General features: G+C 55.1%; 1 protein-coding gene and 1 non-coding gene across 3 annotated transcripts; one reads left to right on the top strand and one right to left on the bottom strand.

Annotated features, from left to right (window-relative positions):
* Window positions 1-2,329: 2,329 nt before the first annotated feature.
* Window positions 2,330-12,390, top strand: FOSB (FosB proto-oncogene, AP-1 transcription factor subunit). Of its 2 annotated transcripts, XM_056796343.1 has the most exons (5): window positions 2,330-3,031; window positions 5,839-6,147; window positions 6,528-6,635; window positions 8,655-8,813; window positions 8,957-9,083. In XM_056796343.1, exons 1-5 carry the CDS (start codon window positions 2,906-2,908, stop codon window positions 8,957-8,959), a joined length of 705 nt encoding a protein of 234 aa, XP_056652321.1. In that variant the 5' UTR covers window positions 2,330-2,905; the 3' UTR covers window positions 8,960-9,083. The 2 variants fall into 2 exon arrangements, with proteins under 2 accessions (XP_056652321.1, XP_001362124.1); XM_001362087.4 differs by having other exon boundaries at window positions 8,655-12,390.
* Window positions 12,391-14,839: 2,449 nt separating this feature from the next.
* On the bottom strand, window positions 14,840-14,926 carry TRNASTOP-UCA (transfer RNA opal suppressor (anticodon UCA)). The gene has a single exon. It is a non-coding gene; the product is annotated as a tRNA-Sec (tRNA).
* Between the last annotated feature and the right edge of the window lie 2,726 nt (window positions 14,927-17,652).

Genomic DNA, 17,652 nt, shown 5'->3' with positions numbered 1-17,652 from the left:
CCCCCCCCTCCTCCAGTTTTCCTTCAGCCTCACCTCTTCTGTCCATCAGTCTCTCCTCCTGTTTTTCAGCTTTCCTCCCTCAGTGTCTTCCTACTTGCCCCTTAGACATCTCCCTTTGTGTCTGCCTTTGTTCCCTGACTCTCTCCCTCCATTCCTCAGACTTTCTGTTATCATTCTCCTCTCAGTCCTTCAGTCTCCTTCCTCTTTCTGTTTCTCCCCCAATTATCAGTCTCCCTCTTCCTACCCTTCAGTATCCTCCTCTCTATTCCTCAGCCTCTCCCTTACCATACACCATCTTTCCTCTGGCCCACATTCTCCCCTTCTAGCTTTCTCACAAGCCTCTCCCTCCAATTCTGCCTCCCCCTTTCTCTGGCCAGGACATTCTATGTCCTTTGAAAACCTCGATTGCCTTTGATTTTAAAATACAAAGAGTCTAACATCCCTGGGCTCTGCAGTGTAGGGAGGGGAGAAAAGGCAGAGCCATAGAAGCCTCAGTTGAGGACTTGGAAATGAATGTTGCTTCTAAAGGAGGACCTGACTGGGTACACTTGTTGTTTGTGGTCTCAGAGCTGGAAGGCTCATCTAAAATTATAAGATTGTGGAATTGCTAACCTAAGAGAGCTCACCTAATCCAAATGAGCTCTAAGTGGAAAGTACCAGAGATTCCACATCAGAAGAATGGGTTCAAACTCCACTTTTCTATTTACTTACTTATGTGACCTTAGGTAAGTACTTAACCTGTCTAGACATCAGCTGGAAGGAAGGTTAGCGCTCCTAGGCTTAGAGCTTAGAAGAGTCGAGTTCTTACCCCTCCATTGAGAGATGGGGAAACTTCTCCCAGAGGTTAAATGACTTGTCCAAGGTCACACAGGTTATATATAGGTGGCAAAGATGACCATTCCCTCCAAATCCCATGTTTCTGTTAGGCTGAAGTTCCCTCCAGTTCGTCTCTCCCTCCTTCTCTCCACCCCCATAGTAATAGATGTGGGAAGTGAATGGATAACCCGCCTGGATAAAGGACTTGCCTTAGGCCACAAAGAAAGTCAGTGGGAGAAGCCTCCTAGATGCCTCCATCTTGGCCTCTCTTGTCCCACCTTTTTCAGGTGAGTTAGAAAGAACGCGGGCCCTACATGCCCAGGAGCTGGGGTCCAAGCGCTGGGGCGACTTCATCCAGTCCAGCGGAGTCAATAAACTTTTACTAAGTGTTTACTTGGGCCAAGCACTGTGTGCTAAGCGCTGGGCATACAAAGGAAGATAACAGATAAGCCCTGCTCTCAAGCGGAGGACCGCTTGCAAACAAGCTAGAGGCCGGCTAAATCTGAGTTGTTCTCCTGGGAAGGCGCTAGCCTCGGGAGAGCAGGGGAAAGTTCCTGGCAGAAGATGGGGGTTTAGCTGAGGGAGGGGGTGGGGACCTCACAGGTACCTCGCTTCCCCTTCCCAGTTGATCCTCCGCCAAAAGAGGGAGTTGAACTAGATTCGTTCCCAAGTCCCTTCTAGCTCTCAGGTTAATCACCGCCCATAATTAAAATCCACATGTCTATGGGCTTCAGGGTTTAGCCCTTCTTCCCCATACGGTCCCACGTCTACGGCGGTCACAAGCGCCGGCTCTTCTGCAGAGCCCACCTGAGGTAGAGAGAGGCATAGGGGAAATTGGGGGCGGGGGCGGGAGATTGATGAGGGGGACCCTTGGCAGGCAGCCAGGAATCCTGGGTTCCCGGGAAGGGGAAGGGGCTCCAAGATTCCCTCTGGAGCCAGGTCATCCCCGGCTTTCACCACGCTGCTCTTTTGGCCCCTCCTGGCCTTCCCCCTCAAGCCCGGGGCAGCAGATAGTAAAAGTTGCTATTAATAAATATCACCCAGAGCACCCGGGGAGCCAGAGAGCCGGCGCGCCGCTCTGCGCAGGCGCAAGCGAGAGAGCGAGCGAGAGGGATTCCCTCTGACGTCATTGCTAGGATACCAAACAAACACTCAGAGCCCAGCCGCTGAACTCCATATATGGCTAATTGCGTCACAGGAACTCCACGAGAGGCGGGGCGCGGAGAGGCGCCGGGATCCCCCTCCCGGCCTAAGGCGGGAGCTGGGGGCAGGGTGAGGGGACTTCGGGGGGCTTCTGGACAGGTCCAGAAGGGGCCAATACTGCTCTTCGGAGCCCGTTTGTGGTTGAGGGCGCCCGGGGTCCCGGGGTCGAGCTGGCGGGAGTCGGCGGGGCCAGGACCTAGGCTTGGGGGAGGGCCGGGGCTCCCAGTGAGCGAGCGGTGACGTCAGCCGGGGGGGGCGTGCCCCGCGCGTATAAAGGAGCCCGGAGCCCGGCTGGCCTCTCATTCATAAGCTTTTCGGGAGCGGGCAGTACGGTGCAGGAGGCGAGTGGGGACGGGCATCGATTTTCTTCATCTCTCTAGCTGCCAGGGCTTCTCCCTGCCGTGCCAGGACAGCGCCCGCAGACTTGGTTCTTTTTTGGGTTGGCCCCAGGACTTGATTGCCGCCGTCGCTCCTTCTGACTTGCCTCCCTGCGGTGCGGAACCGGGGGCCGGGCGGGATTCTACTAAGCGGGACCGCGGAGCTTGGAGCCAAAGGGGGACGGGGCCTTTCCCCCTCCCCCTCAAGGGAAGATCTGCCCCCCCGAACCCCCCCCCCGCGCCGGACAAGCGGGGCAGGGGAGGGGAACGGGTATCCAAAGAGAGCCAGCTTCCTTCCCCTCTACACGTTTCAGCATCGGTGGATAGGACTTCAGGACTTGGACTTGTCCAGCCGCGTCCCCCCTTGGACTCGGGGACCACCCAGACCGCCCGACACTTTGTCGGGTTGTTTTTTTCCTCTCGTACCGAGTCCCCCCACCCTCGGTCCAGCCTTGGCTTCCAGGCGGCCTCAGCGCGGTCACAGGCCACCCCCTGGGGTGCCCGGGGAGATGTTTCAAGCCTTCCCCGGAGACTACGACTCCGCCTCCCGGTGTAGCTCGTCGCCGTCGGCTGAGTCCCAGTACCTGTCATCTGTGGACTCCTTTGGCAGCCCCACGACTGCCGCTGCCTCTCAGGTAGGCGCTGGGGCCAGAAAGTCCTCCGCCGCCGGTCAGCTAGGAAGCTCAGGGCGCGGGGTGCGGGGCGCCGGGGGCCCAGCGGGGGGAATCTTCGAAGGGTCCCAGACGGCAGCCAGCTCTCTCGTTTCCACCCTGACATGGTTAACCAGGTGCCTCAGTTTCCCCACCGGGACAAAGAGGCGAGTTGGTTGAACTTGACCGCTCGCGGGGCGTCTCGGTAGGGCATTGCCCTATAAGCTGAAGCTTGCTTCGGGGAACCGGGATTAAGATGCTGTACTACTACTAACCGGATCTCTAAGCGCAAACCTCTATGCAATCTCTATACAAACCGAGAAGAGTTGGAGCTCTTGGGGGGCTCGTTCGGAACCTGCTTTGGGAGTTTAGAGGGGGTCGCACGCCCCGCGCAAACCAGTGCTGCAGGGGCCAGTTTGGCTACAGGGGGGCTCTGTGATCGCTCAAGGGCTTCTGCAAACCATATTTTGGGCGAGAGGGGTGGAGGGAGGGCCAGGGAAACCTTGGTACAGGTCGCCCCCACCTGGGGCGGACTTCCCAGCCCCGGGCGCCCGAAGGGGAGGCGGGTCTCGAACCCCCTCCGCCTCCGGCGCTGGAGCGTAACGGGGGACCCGTGCGTAAGGGCTGACGCGCTGGAATCCTCCGTCTGACGCGGGGCACGCACGGCGCGCGGCCCGCCCCCCCCCTCCCTGCCGCCGCCACCGCCTCCCTCCCCCTGACGTCCCGGGGAGTCTTCTATTTTGGAACGCCCGAGCCACGTTGCTAAGGGCGGGGGGGAGAGGCCGGGCTGCTGATTGGCCTCGGGCGCCGACGGAGGCAGCCAATCACCTGCAAGGGTTGGCTCCTTTCTCGCTGCGTCCCCCCCACCCCCTCGCAGGCATCCTCTCCCCCCAGCCCAGAGCCCGGGCCGTAAGCTTTAACTGGAGCTGGGGCCTCAGCGAGTTTGGGGACATAAGAGAGAGGGGAAGCGTGAAGACAGGGTCCGGGAGCCAGGCCGCCAGGCCTCCAGATTTGCGAGCCAGACTGGGACAACCCCGTGTTAATGTCTCATCTAGAATGGGGGGCAGCGCGATCTAGGGCGGCAGGGGGTCTCCCTGCAGCAGTAGCCGCCAGCAGCAGCAGCATAGCCTCCTGTGGTCCTTGGGGGCGACCTTGAGCTAGGCACAGCTAGCACAGAAATGCGGGTGTAGACGGAGGGGATGGAGGAGGAATTCATTAAATGGATCGGCCTCCCCCCCAGGTTCAGGGAAGGAAGACTGACCCCCGCGCTACGCCCGATTTAATCCACCAATCAAGTTCAAATTCAAGTCCCTGCCGGGGCCGGGACTTGAACTCCCGAGCGCCAGTTGGAAGTTTGGGGCTGCGTGTGTTCGTTCCGGCTGGAAGTGGCCCCGCCCCACCTCCACGTTCAAAGCCGTGCTGCCATTGGCGGCTGCGCAGGAGGGAGGGCGGGCCCCGTGGGGGGCGGTGAGAAGGCAGAAAGAATCTCTGTTTGGGGAGGCTCAGAGCCTGGGGGAGAGGTGGAGAAACACTCAGAAGAGGGGACTAGGGCGTAAAGGGGGGATCCGGGCCCGCCGTCCTGGCACCTTCGCACGCGCCCGAGACCACACACGCAGACAGAGCGCCATGCTCAGGCCCAGGGGGCGGCGGCGGTCTGCTGCCTGGCTCTCCCTTCCTATTATCCTAGAGCTGCCCTCCAGGCTCTTCAGCAGGAGCTCAGAGACTTCCCAGCTCCTGTCCTGCTGCCCACTCCCGGTTCCCCCTCCCAAGCCCAGCAGCTCAGCCGGCAGTCCCCAGGAGAGGACGGGGCCATGCCCAGCCTGGAATCCTAGCGCTTCTCCAAGGGCCACTTGGGTTTCTAGCGGTGGGGTGAAAACTGGACAGAGGGCACTTTTAGAGAAATTCATCTGTTGGTCCCAGGCACTGCACCCTGGGAAGGGAGATGGACCAGGACCCTTAAGGCCCAGAGGGGGAGAAAGCAAGATCCGGTCACTGAACAGAGCAGGGGCCCCGGGCGGCCTCCTCTGCCCAGGGCTGTTTTACCTTGCTCTCTGACGCCCAGCTTTTACCTCCAGAGATCTTGGACCTCGGGGAGGCCACTGGATTAGAATCCTAGCTTTGCAAACCGTTACCTGGGGGGTCATCCTCAGTTTCCTCAGCTTGCAGCATCAGAGGTTTCAAGCTAGATAGTCCACCTCCCGAGCCTCTCCCAGCACTCAGTTCAATTCTGTAGACTCAGAGCAGTGGGTCACTAGAGAAGGAAACCAAAGCACACAGAGAAGGAAACTGAGGCACACTTAGCAGCAGGAGCTCCCCAGGCACGATGGAGTCAGACCCCATCGCCTTGAGCTTCTCCTCCTCCCTGCCATCACTTTTCTTCCTTCTCCTAGCATCAGGGGTGGGGTTGGGGGTGGGGAATGTGTGTATGAGTGTGTGCAGGTCCTGAGTCCCTCAGTCTCCGGTCTCTGTCCTACACAAACACACACACACACACACACTCATCCACTCACACACACATCCACACACAGGAGTCACCAACCCGGGTGTGAATCACCACAGGCTTAAGCTGTATTCAGTGCAACCTCCAGAGGAGGAGGAAAAGCCAGGGATGTGAACGGCTCTCATTAACCACTGCGTCACGGTGTAGTGGAAGGGGGTAGGTGGTGGTGGCTTGGCTGCCTGTGACACACTCGCCCAGTGGCTCACCACGAGGGTGTGGGGGGAGGTGTATATGTGTGTGTGCGTGTGTTCGGTCTGCATGCCCGGGGCTCTGCCCATCTCTGTCTCAGCAGGAGTGTGCTGGCCTTGGTGACATGCCTGGCTCCTTCGTGCCCACCGTCACTGCCATCACCACGAGCCAAGACCTCCAGTGGCTGGTCCAGCCCACCCTCATCTCTTCCATGGCCCAGTCCCAGGGCCAGCAGCCACCCCTGGGCCCCCAGCTGCCCACCGTCGACCCCTATGACCTGCCTGGCACCAGCTACTCTTCCCCTGGGATCAGCGGCTATGGCAGCGGCGCTGGACCCTCTGGGGCAGCTTCAGCCGGTCCTCCGCCCTCACGCCCTGCACGGGCCAGGCCTCGACGGCCCAGAGAAGAAACGGTGAGTCTGCAAAGGGCTATGAGCAAGAGAGAGGCTAGGTAGGGTAGCTGGGCACCCTCAGAGAAGGTGGCAAGGCCACTGGAGAGGCGCCACCCCATGGTGGGTGAGCCTTCGCCACATCGGCCCTGTTAGAACAGTGGCTTTGGGGGCAGTGTCCAGATTGGGGGAGGGGAAGCCTCACTGTCCTCTACTAACTTGGGGGTCTTCCTTTGCCCCCCTGGACCTTATCCTCAGTCTCTCCAGCAAGGTTTGTTTATGATACTCAGGCTACCTAAATATGGGCGGCATGGAGCCCTCAAGGGAAGGACAGAGCCCCTGAGGAATGGGTTGGAGGGCCAGAAAGAAGCCTCACTTTCTCCAATCTTGTCCTCCCTGTCCAGCTCACCCCTGAAGAAGAGGAGAAGAGGAGGGTCCGACGGGAACGCAACAAACTGGCTGCAGCCAAATGTCGGAATCGAAGGCGGGAGCTGACAGACCGTCTACAGGCGGTGAGAGTTTCTCTTGTGCCAGCCCCAGAGGGTTGGTTGGGTGCTTGTTGAATGGAGCCTTCAGGCTCCCTTATTTACCCCATTTTCTACCCCCACCCCAAGGCAGCCGGCAGGGGCCATCAGTGTTTCTCAGGGACCCTCCCATCCTCTTTCTCATGGCGAATCTGCTCAGATTGCCCACTTTGAGACATACCCAGCAGGGAAAGAGGCTTGATTTCTAAGTAGCTTGGGATGGCTGCCTCCCCCCCACCCCGCCAAAAAGCAAGCTCCCCCAGGAATAGAGAAGGTCCAAGACCGGATGTCCATCTGGTGAGGTCCACAGAGGGCCAAAGCCCAGAATGCAGCCTTAGTCAGGAAAGCTGAGTTGTCAGAGGAAGTGGGGTGCTAGAAGACTTCCCAACAAGACCATCAGAGATACTCACTAGGGAACTGGGGGGAGCTCGCTCCCTCTCTGAAATGGTTCCTCTAAGGGACATTAGACTATGGAGAGATGGTTTCTGAGGTCTCCCCAGGTCTGAATGGCCCAGAGGATTCTTCCCCTTCCTGCCACTCCAGGCCCCCCAGTGTTTACTTCAGCATCCTTTCCTTTGTCCAAGTTGTGCCACACAAGAATCTTTCTGCTCAAGAGAAGATTCTTCTTGAGATCCTCTGGAGAGAGGAGCGCTTTCTAGCTGTGTGTCCCCTGCCCAATTTCATCTTGTCCCCCAGATTTCACCCCCAAACTCCATTCCCCCTTAATCACCTCACAGCAAGATGCAACGTTTCCTCCTGGTACCCACTTGCCTTCTGCAGTAGTGAGGGAGACCCAAGGGTGTTCTTCCCCAGGCAGAGGCGTGGGGCAGCAGACAGCACGCAGGACAACTTGGCTGGGGGACAATTTGGGCCATAATTTAGACTTCAGACAGACCTTGATGTCTTCCTCAATTTTCCATGCAAGATCGATCTAAGAGGAGACAACCTCCTCTTGAGGATGGGGCTGAAATTTCTTCTAAGGGAAAGGGAGGGATGGGGAGGGCAGAATCCAGTGGGGGACAGAGAATATATTGAGCTTCATCTATAGGGGGGGTCCTTAGTTTTGCAACAGTGCAGGAAGCTGGATTTGAGCCCCGTCTCCAGTATAGTCAACTACGTATGACTCTGGACAAGTCTTTTCCCATCTATCTGCTTCTGCAGTTTTCTTCAGCTGTCAAAGCCGGGGAGATGTCCCAAGATGTATATAAGTCCTGGGATCCTAATGAAGCTAGATAGAGAGATATAACAGTATAGTGGGAAGAGAAGTGTTAGTTACGCAGCTGGAGTTGGGGACCTGAGTTCAAATTTCACCTCCTAATTAAGGTGAGAGACTGAAACGCCATTTCTGACTTTTAATGAACCTCTGGAAGTCTCCTCAGTTTCTGTAACTGGAAAACAAGGGGATTGGAGGAAATGATGGCCAGCTTGCTTCTAATTTAGATACATAGTCTCCAGTTTCTAGTTCTACATATTATGTATCATAAAAAGAGAGAATCGACACTCAGCTCTTTCAAAGTATCCAATTGAAGATTAGCTGGCTAGTCAGAGTTCGAAAGGAAGCTGGAGATCCTTTGGTCTGACGCCCGCCATTTTATAGATGAACCTCATGGAGTTTCTGGAGAAGGAAACCAGCCAGTTGGGAAGTTATTTCTACAACTGATCATTATTGACGGTTTATTTTGGACAAGCGGGGTCCATAGAATGTCAGACCTGGAAGGAAACTTAGAGATCATCCAGTAGCCCTTCCTCAATTTAACAGATGAGGAAACTGAGGTACAAAGCAAGGGTTGGCCCAGCTTCCAACTTCCCCCTGGAGAGTAGCTTCAGCATTTTGCCAAGGAGGAAACTTTGGGGCTGCTGGTCATTTTACCTGGTAGATAGGAGGAGGCGCCATTCGAACTCTGGTCTGGGGACTGGAATTGGATTGGAATCTGGCGCTGCCGCTGACCTGGCTTCTCTCTGTCTCTCTCCTTCCCTGCCACACTGCCTGCTGCCCTGGGGTACCAGGAGACGGACCAGCTGGAAGAGGAGAAGGCCGAGCTGGAGTCAGAAATCGCCGAACTCCAGAAGGAGAAGGAGCGGCTGCAGTTTGTGCTGGCAGCCCATAAGCCGGGCTGCAAGATCCCTTTTGATGAGGGGCCCGGGCCGGGGGGCCCCCTGGCAGAGGTGAGAGCTTTGCCTGGGCCCACGCCCACTAAGGACGATGCCATCGGGTGGTTCCTGCCGCCGCCGCCCCTGCCCTTCCAGACCAGCCAGGAGCCCGGCCAGGATGGGCCCCCAGACCTGACGGCTTCTCTCTTTACACACAGTGAGGTCCCAGCCTTCGGCGACCCCTACCCTGTTAACCCTTCGTATACCACCTCGTTTGTACTCACCTGCCCGGACGTCTCCGCATGCGGCGGTGCCCAGCGCAACGGCAGCGACCAGTCCTCTGACTCCCTGAACTCGCCCTCCCTCCTTGCTCTGTGAATTCTGTTAGAGGGAGGGGGCGCTTCTCTCTGGAGACAAAAAACTGGGGGGAGGTTGCTAGACCCCCCTCCACTCTTTTGGCCCGCGCCGACCCGAGGATCCCTTTCATCCTCGAGGGGTCACTGACGCCAGTCAGCCTCTCTCCAACCTTTGGCCATCAACCACCGGATTCCTCTGGACCTGAGGCTTCGCTCTGGGCGGCCGGCCACCACCACCACCACCACCGACTGGATCCACCTGGACTCGAGGCTTCCCTTCGCCCCTCCTGCCCCTCAGTCTGACGCCTGGCCCTTCCTTGAGCCCCCCCACCTTCGACCCTTGGAGCTGCCTATCGGACCCTCCACTCTGACTGTCGCCACTGAGAAAGGCGAAGACTTTGTGGGGGCCTCGCTCCTGGGGGAGGAGGGCGCGGGAAAAGGTATGGAGAGAGTCGTGGGTGCCGTGCTTGGCCTGCGAGCCATCTGGGGCTGGGGGCTTCGCTGGGGAGGGTCTGGGAGAAAGGTTCAAAGGCTTGTTTGTGATGGAAGCTCAGGCCCTTCCCCAAGGCGCCCACCATCGCTCTTTCCCAGCCACCCTCCCTAGAAGAGTATTAACTTATTTAGCCACTTTCCAAAGACGAAGCGCCTTCGTCCTGTCCGCCACAGTTGGGGGATGAGGAGCCCGCCTCATCTTCCTTAAACAGTATTATTCCCAGCCCCCCCCCCACCTGCTTCCCCTCCCCTCGCCCCTGCCCGCCTCGAGCCCTCCGTGTTTTTCTCTGGGCTTTCCTTCTTTCGTGTGGTTGGTAAAGGAGGGTGACTCACTTTTCACCCTTGCCCCTAGCTCTGAGGGATTTATACTGTGAAACGAGGTCTCGGGGAAGGGCAGGGACCAGGGAAGTCCAGGCCAGTCCCCCCATCTCCCTTGGGGGGGCGGAGAAATGAGGGGGATGTTCCCCTTTGCCCCAGAGGCCTGGAAGCCTCCTCTGTTGGTCCCCCATCGCTTCATGCTGTCACAGTATTTCTTTCTCCTTTTCACTCGACCAGTGAGGCGAGCTCCTTCGGGTTGGGGGCTCGGCCCCCGCCCTGCCCCTTCTGAGGGCATCCCAGCCCTGTTTACCGTCCTCCTCCACTCCCCATAACCCCAGCCTAGGACGCCAACTTCCTCCTCTAGGAAGAGTGGGCCAGCTCTCTTGGGGAGAAGTTCAGAGCTGAGGCTTCTGGCCTTTGGGGGCAACCGAACTGGTGAACTGGCCCTTCCCCTTCTCATCCTTCGCTGAAAATTGGTGGTCCTTTGGGGAGAAGGGGTTGCTGGAGGACAGTGATCCCGAAGCAGCCATTGCTGTTGGGAGCTGGATGGTCCAGTGCCAGCCCTAGAGTTTAGCCCCATTCAGATCTACCTGCCCCCTGATGCACCCCCGGACCTCTCCTCCTCCTCCTCCTCCTTTTTAAATTTTTATTTGAGGAACTGGTATCTTAACTTATTTGTCACTGGGCTGATGAAAAGGATGGATACCCAGCCTCGGGCTCTCCCTGGCCATGTCCCTTCTCTTGCCCCCAAACACCCCCTGCCTTCGCCCCTTCTGTTTTATTGGCGGATTTCCTCATTTACAGTTGAGGAAAATTCAGCTCTGAGGCTTTAAGTGATTAAATGGCCAGAATCTCAGAAGTGTTAGGGATTTGAACCCAGTACCTATGATGGGTCAATAGGACAATGAGACACATCTTGGAGAGCCTAAGCTATTACTCCCCTTAGCTCCCTCCCCAGGCTAAATCCTCCAGGCCTTAGGAAAGGGCCTAGAGTCCAATCAGGCTGCCCCCTCCCCATGCCTCCCTCTCCCCTTTTGCCTCAAGTCCTAAGAAATGTTCAAAAGAAGAGAAATTCCCATTTAAAAAATAGAGGGGTCTGGGCCGTCCTTCTTGCTCTAGCCCCTTCTTACTGCATGGACAACATTCCACACCAGACCTGTATCCTCACTAACCACCCCAACTCCAAATCCCTGGCCTCAGCAATTTCACCCTTTCCTGGTTTCCAAAAGGCACTATATCTATTCTGTATAAATATATATATTATATTATATTATATATATGGTGTGTGTGCGTATGTGTGTGCGCGTACATGTATGTGTGTGTCAGGCTAGAATCCTGCCCCCTCCAGGCCCTCACGTTGTGTGACTGAAATGGAAGTTTGACAATCAGGGTACTCTGTCTCTGTCTCTCCCTCTCTCCCTCTGTTTCTCTCCCTCCATCCCTCTCTCCCTCTGTTTCTCTCTCCCTCCATCCCTCTCTCTGTCTCTCTCCCTCTGTTTCTCTCCCTCTATCCCTCTCTCTCTGTCTCTCTCCCTCTTTCTCTCCCTCCTTCCCTCTCTGTCTCTCTCCCTCTTTCTCTCTCCCTCCATCCCTCTCTCTCTGTCTCTCTCCCTCTTTCTCTCCCTCCTTCCCTCTCTCTCTGTTTCTCTCCCTCTTTCTCTCCCTCCTTCCCTCTCTGTCTCTCTCCCTCTATCCCTCTCTCTCTCTCCCTCTGTTTCTCTCCCTCCATCCCTCTCTCTCTGTGTCTCTCTCCCTCTGTCTCTCTCCCTCCATCCCTCTCTCTCTCTGTCTCTCTCCCTCTGTCTCTCTCCCTCCATCCCTCTCTCTCTGTCTCTCTCCCTCTTTCTCTCCCTCCATCCCTCTCTCTCTGTCTCTCTCCCTCTTTCTCTCCCTCCTTCCCTCTCTCTCTGTCTCTCTCCCTCTTTCTCTCCCTCCTTCCCTCTCTGTCTCTCTCCCTCTTTCTCTCCCTCCATCCCTCTCTGTCTCTCTCTCCCCTCCTCTCTCCCTTTACTCTGTCTCTGCTCCCCTCCCTCCCTCCCAGTGACCTTGCTACCATTCTGCCCCTCTCTTTGTCTCTAAGGACCTTCACGCTGTCTGTCTGGCTATCCCTCGCTTTCACAATCTGACTCTTCCCTCCATTTTCTGTCTGTCTTTTTTTCTTTCTGTGTTTGTCTTTGAAAAGGATTAGTTTTTCCTGTGACCAAACTCAATGACTAATTTGTCCCTCCTTCAGGGCCTGTGTGTGTGTGTGTTGATTGGGAGGAACTCCTGCCAACCACAGTTTATTGGTTTTCTCCCTGCCAGCCCCTTCCCCCTCAGCCCCATGCCCAATGCTGTATTTGTGACTTTTTTGTATTTTGTACCTGACCCCAGGAAGGGGCTGGGCTGGGCTGGTTGGTGTTGGGCTAAGTGGTCCGTCTCCCTCCAATCCCCGGAATCTGCCTCAAGTGTTTCAACCCACCCAATAAAAAGGCTTTACAAAAACACTCTTTGGATGTGGTCCTCTTTGTCCCTGACTTGGAGTGACATCCTGGGAGAACCGGGAACTTTCCAGTGGGTTTCTGCTAGGGAGACCTCCCCGCGATCCTCAGGACTCTGTGGCAGGGCTCTAACCACCGAAATCTGACCAAGGCAGGGGAATGGGGCAATGGCAATGTCCTAGAAAGCAAAGCTGATGAACTCCTGGTGGGGACCCATTTTGGCAGGGAAGACTGAGGCCAGACCCATCAGGAATCTTGACCAAGCAGGAAGCGAAGGGGTCTCTATTTGGTGAATTCTTCCAATAGATCAAGGGTTAGCTGGATGGCAGAGAGAACTTGACTTATCTTTGTGTTCATCATGGGAAACTGAGGTTGGGCTACAGTAGGCAGCCTGAGCTCCCCATTTACCAAGGCTAGATCACTAGACACTCTGGGGGTGGGGGGTCTCTGCTGGTGAATGCTACTTGGTAGCAGGAGGGACTGAGGGTGGAATCCCCTGCCCCTCTCCACGAGGTGTGCCTTCCAGAAATTCTGCAATCGCAGCCTCATGGACTGGTGTTTCATACTCTAGACTTGGAGGCAGAAAGCTAAAGCTCTTGCTTTGAATCTGACCTCAGACCCTTTTTCTAAAAAACCTTACCTGAGAATCAACACTGCGTTACTGGTTCCAAGGCAGAAGAGTGGTCAATGCAGGGTTAAGTGACTTGCCCAGGGTCACCCAGTTAGAAAGGGGCTTGGAAACTAATAGCTCTGAGAAGTGGGAAGTCCCTCATTTTCCTCATCTGTACTTGGAGAGAAGGAGAAGGGTCCTCACAAGCTTGTTGTGACAGCTGAAGGAACTAGAAACTGTAAAATCATGCAAAATAAGACGTAAACTTTAAGGCTGGGCGCCAGAAGCCTCTTGCAGAGTCCGGATCCAAACTGGGGTTTTCTGACTGTTCCAGATGTTCCGGATCTATTCTGGTCTCTCCTACAGAGCCCTTTAAATTGAAATCTCCTGCAGTGGTCTTCACAGAGCGGGACTGTGGAAAGGCCTGGGTTTGCATTATTCTGTGATTTGGAGGCTAGAGGGGCTCTTTTTAAATTTTGCTTTCTTTTATTCCAATAATAAATGTACACCCAAGTTATATGATTTGTGTTGTTTCTCCTCCTCTTCCCTCCCCCCTCCTGGAGTTGTCAAACAATTCCACTGGGTTATCTGGGTTATCACTCAGAGCCTATTTCCATGTTACTCATTTTTGTAAGAGAGTCATCTTGTAAAACCCAAACCCCTGGAGGCAGCTGCGGGGCTCAGTGGATGGAGAGCCAGGCCTAGAGATGGGAAAGTCCTGGATTCAGATCTGGCCTCAGACACTTCCCAGCTGGGTGACCCTGGGCAAATCATTTCACCCCCATTGCCTAACCCCTATCATTCTTCGGGGCAGCTGGGCAGCTCAGTGGATTGAGAGCCAGGCCTAGAGATAAGTCCTAGGTTCAAATCTGGCCTTAGACACTTCCCAGCTGTGTGATCCTGGGCAAGTCACTTCACCCCCATTGCCTAGCCCTTACTGCTCTTCTTCCTTGGAACCAAAAACACAGTATTGGGGGTTAAAAAAAACCAACAACCCAAACCCCAAATCCTATACCCAAATAACCAAGTGATAAATCCAGTGTTTCCGCTCCCACGGTTCTTTCTGTGGAGGTGGAGAGTGTTCTTTGTTCTGAGTCCCTCAGAAATATCTGGGATCACTGCATTGCCAATAACACTCAGTCTATGGCAGTTGGTTGTCCCACAATGTTTCAGTTTCTGTGTACCATGTTCTGGTTCTGTTTATTTCGCTCTGCATCAGTTCATGTAGGTCTTCCCAGATCTCTCTGAAGTCATCCAGCTCATCATTCCTTAGAGCACAATAGTGTTCCATCACCATCACAAACCCCAATGTGCTCAGCCATTCCTCAATCAAGAGGCATCCCCTCTTTGTCCATTTTTTTGCTACCACAAAGAGGGCAGCTATGAATATATTTATACAAACAGGTCCAGCCCCATTTTTGGGTACAAACCCCAAACTGTGTATTGGATCCAAGGCAGAAGAGCAGTAAGGGCTAGGCAATGGGGGTTAAGTGACTTGTCCAGGGTCACACAGCTGGGAAGTGTCTGAGGTCAGATCCGAACCCAGGACCTCTTCTCTCTAGGCCTGGCTCTCCATCCAGTGAGCCACACAGCTGCGGCGCCCCCCCCCCCCCCCCCCCCCCCGCAGTCTTTTAAAGGACTTTGTGCACAATTCCAAGTTGCCCTCCGGAATGGTTGGTTCAATTCACATCGAGTGGTGCTCTTGTGGAAGACCATGACATTTTGACTCCATCATTTGACAAATAGAGAAACTGAGGCTCGGGGGAAGGCAGGTAATTGTGGGCTCCATCAAGACTGTGTCTCTTGATAAGAGATGGAGGAAAAGTAAAGTTTCGTGCCGTGGCACGCCCGAAAGGTGGAATTGAACCACTCTGTCGCTAGACAGCTACAGGTTTGAAGCCTGCACCCCAGACCACTGAGGGTCATCCGGGCAGAAGAAACGCTCCAATTCCAAGCTATATAAAGCTCTGATAGGTATATCCCTTTCGAATAGGGCGTGTAAATTTTTGCCCGTGAAATTAACTGTTTTGCCCCGAAGACCTAAAGAAACATAAGATCTCTCCAAAATCTTGTTTCTCTATTAATAGTTTCCTCTACTTATTGGGCTGGTAGCAATAACAGTCATTACCAGAAAGATGCCTTCATTTGCATTGCGCTGAGGATTCTGGGAGAGATTCCCCACCGAAACGCTCCTAGCATTGGATCGCGAGGTGTAACTGTAGCCTGCGGCTGCGGCTGCGGCGCGGGGACTGGAGGAGGTGGAGAGGGGAGAGGAGAACGGCTCCTCCCTCCCCAACCCACCCCCATTCCCGCGGCCACGGAACCAACCCCTCCCCCCCCTAGATTTTCTTCTTCCTCCCTCTAGCCAGCGTCGGGAAAGCCCCCGAGGAGACTCTGGAATGTTAGAACCAGAAAGGCCCTGAGAGCGCAGTTAGTATATCGCACCCCATTTTACAGAGGGCAAACTGAGGCGCAGAGAGAAAGGACTTGCCCAAGGTCATACAGTGGGTGAAGGACGGGAACACGCATTTTAACTCGGGGATGAAGAGGAGGTAGCAGTACAGCCAGATGCTTAAAAAGGACACCCACACCCCCACCGCCGAAAATCGGTGACAGCCCTGCAGACCGCTCCCATGAACGATCCAGCTCGGTGCCCGTGTAGACACGGCCGCCCGTCGTCTTCGCCACCCTGGATGAAAGACCCTGGGTTTTGGCGACATCTCGCGGCCGTGGGTGGGATTGTCGCCAGCGCCAGCCTCTGAGTCCCATGGACCTCCCCTGCCCCTGCCAAGGCCCCCTCCCCCTCCCCCCGGTCCCGTCCCTCTCCAGCTCAAGGACTTTCTCTGGTTCCCCACGCCGCCTGGCTGGCTCTGCCCCGCCACAGCTAAGCCCTGGGCCATTCCTTTCCTTGTGCTGAGTCTGTCTGTAACCTCTTTGGCTGGACCGTCTGGGGAACCTACGGACATCCTTTCTCCGAGGGACGCTTTAAAGTATGGAACAAGGTAGAGGATTGCAAAGGAAGCCACTTATATGGAAATAAAGAGGTAACCGTCCCCCTTCGAGATCAGGGATCCTTAAAATCTGTCCATCGATTGACACTTCCCAGCTGGGTGACCCTGGGCAAGTCACTTGACCCCCATTGCCTAGCCCTGACCCCCTCTTCTGCCTTGGAGCCAATACCCAGCATTGATTCTGAGACGGAAGGGAAGGGGTTAAAAAAAATCTATCCCAAGAGCTCCAGGCGGGTCCTTAGAATGAGAGAGGAAAGAAGCAGGAGCGAGTGTGACTCCCTCTGACTCTAGTTCCATTTGGGATGTTCTTGGCAAAGATACTGGATCAGTCGCCCATTTCCTTCTCCAGATGAAGAAACTGAGGCAAAGAGGTGAAGTGACTTGTCCAGGGTCACACAGCTAGTGTCCAAAGTCAGATTTGAACTCAGAAAGATGAGTTTTCCTTACTTCCAAGCCCAGCCCTCTACCCACCCTAGACACTATTACTATTCCCATTTTATGGTGGGGAAAATGAGGCAAACAGAGACTAAATCACTTATCCAGGGTCACACAGCTAGTGTCCAAAGCCAGATTTGAACTCAGGAAGATGAGTTTTCCTAACTTCCAAGCCCAGTCCTCTACCCACTGAGCTGCCCCTACCCTCCCTCTAGATGCTATTATCATTCCCATTTTACCATAGGGAAAATGAGGCACCAGAGACTAAATCACTTATCCAGGGCCACACAGCTGATGAGTATTTGAGGTCAGATGCCAGGCTGACTCTTTCTGGCCAGAGACTCCCCTAAGGGACCCCCCAGCTGCCTGAGCCAATCATAGTTAACTGTGTGCCCTCTCCTAGGGGGCATGTGTCCTCCCGCCAAGACCTTTAGCTAATGGTCAGAACTGGGGACTGAGGGCTTCAGGGAGAAGACTGGAGAGCCCCGCTTGGATGGGAAGGCACCGGGCGGTCCCGTTCACTGTCGGAGCCTTTCCTGCCTTCTTGGGCCAGGCACGCTGCTCCTCTCCAGTTCTTACTCTCTCGCTTTCCATCTCCTGCCTCTCCATTACTTGAGGACTTGGGCCAAGTGTCAGCAGCTTTTTTCTGCCCGAGGAGGTCTTTGCTGACTTCCTCAGTTGCTGGTCTGACCTTCCCCTCCAGGAAGACCTTGTATTTGACTTATCTGTGCCCACACACAGAAATATTGCCTCTCACGAAATCGGAAGCTCCGTAAGAACAGGCACGATTTCCCCTTTGTCTGTGTCTCCCCAGAGCCAAAGGCTCATGGACTGATTAGTTTGAACCTTGATGTGGTTCTAGAATGATGGCATCTCAAAGCTGGACTTTGGTAGAAGTCAACTGTTTGGGAGTAGCTGGGTAGCACCATGGATAGAGCACCAGGTAGAGTTGGGCAACATCTGGGTTCAAATCTGACCTCAGACTCTTCCCAGCTGTGTGACCCTGGGCAAGTCACTCAACCCCCAGTGCCTAACCCTTACCACTCTTCTGCCTTGGAACCAATATTTAGGATTGATTCTAAGCCAGTGGGTAAGACTTTAAAAATAAATAAAGACCCAGGGAATTAAACCCAGGTCACAGGAACACAGGGTAAGGGCTAGAAGGTACCTCAGAGGCTCCTTCATTTTCTACATGGGGAAACAGGATCAGAG

The sequence above is a fragment of the Monodelphis domestica genome, chromosome 4 (assembly GCF_027887165.1).
Source record: "Monodelphis domestica isolate mMonDom1 chromosome 4, mMonDom1.pri, whole genome shotgun sequence".
Classification (NCBI taxonomy): Eukaryota; Metazoa; Chordata; class Mammalia; order Didelphimorphia; family Didelphidae; genus Monodelphis; species Monodelphis domestica.
Note: the sequence above shows the minus strand (reverse complement) of the source record. Positions and strands in the feature narration are given on the sequence as shown.

Coding starts and splice junctions, on each gene's coding strand:
- FOSB (XM_001362087.4), top strand. CDS start 2,906: ATGTTTCAAGCCTTCCCCGGAGACTACGACTCCGCCTCCCGGTGTAGC. Junction 3,032..5,838: donor CGACTGCCGCTGCCTCTCAG/GTAGGCGCTGGG, acceptor CTGTCTCAGCAG/GAGTGTGCTGGCCTTGGTGA. Junction 6,636..8,654: donor TGACAGACCGTCTACAGGCG/GTGAGAGTTTCT, acceptor CTGGGGTACCAG/GAGACGGACCAGCTGGAAGA.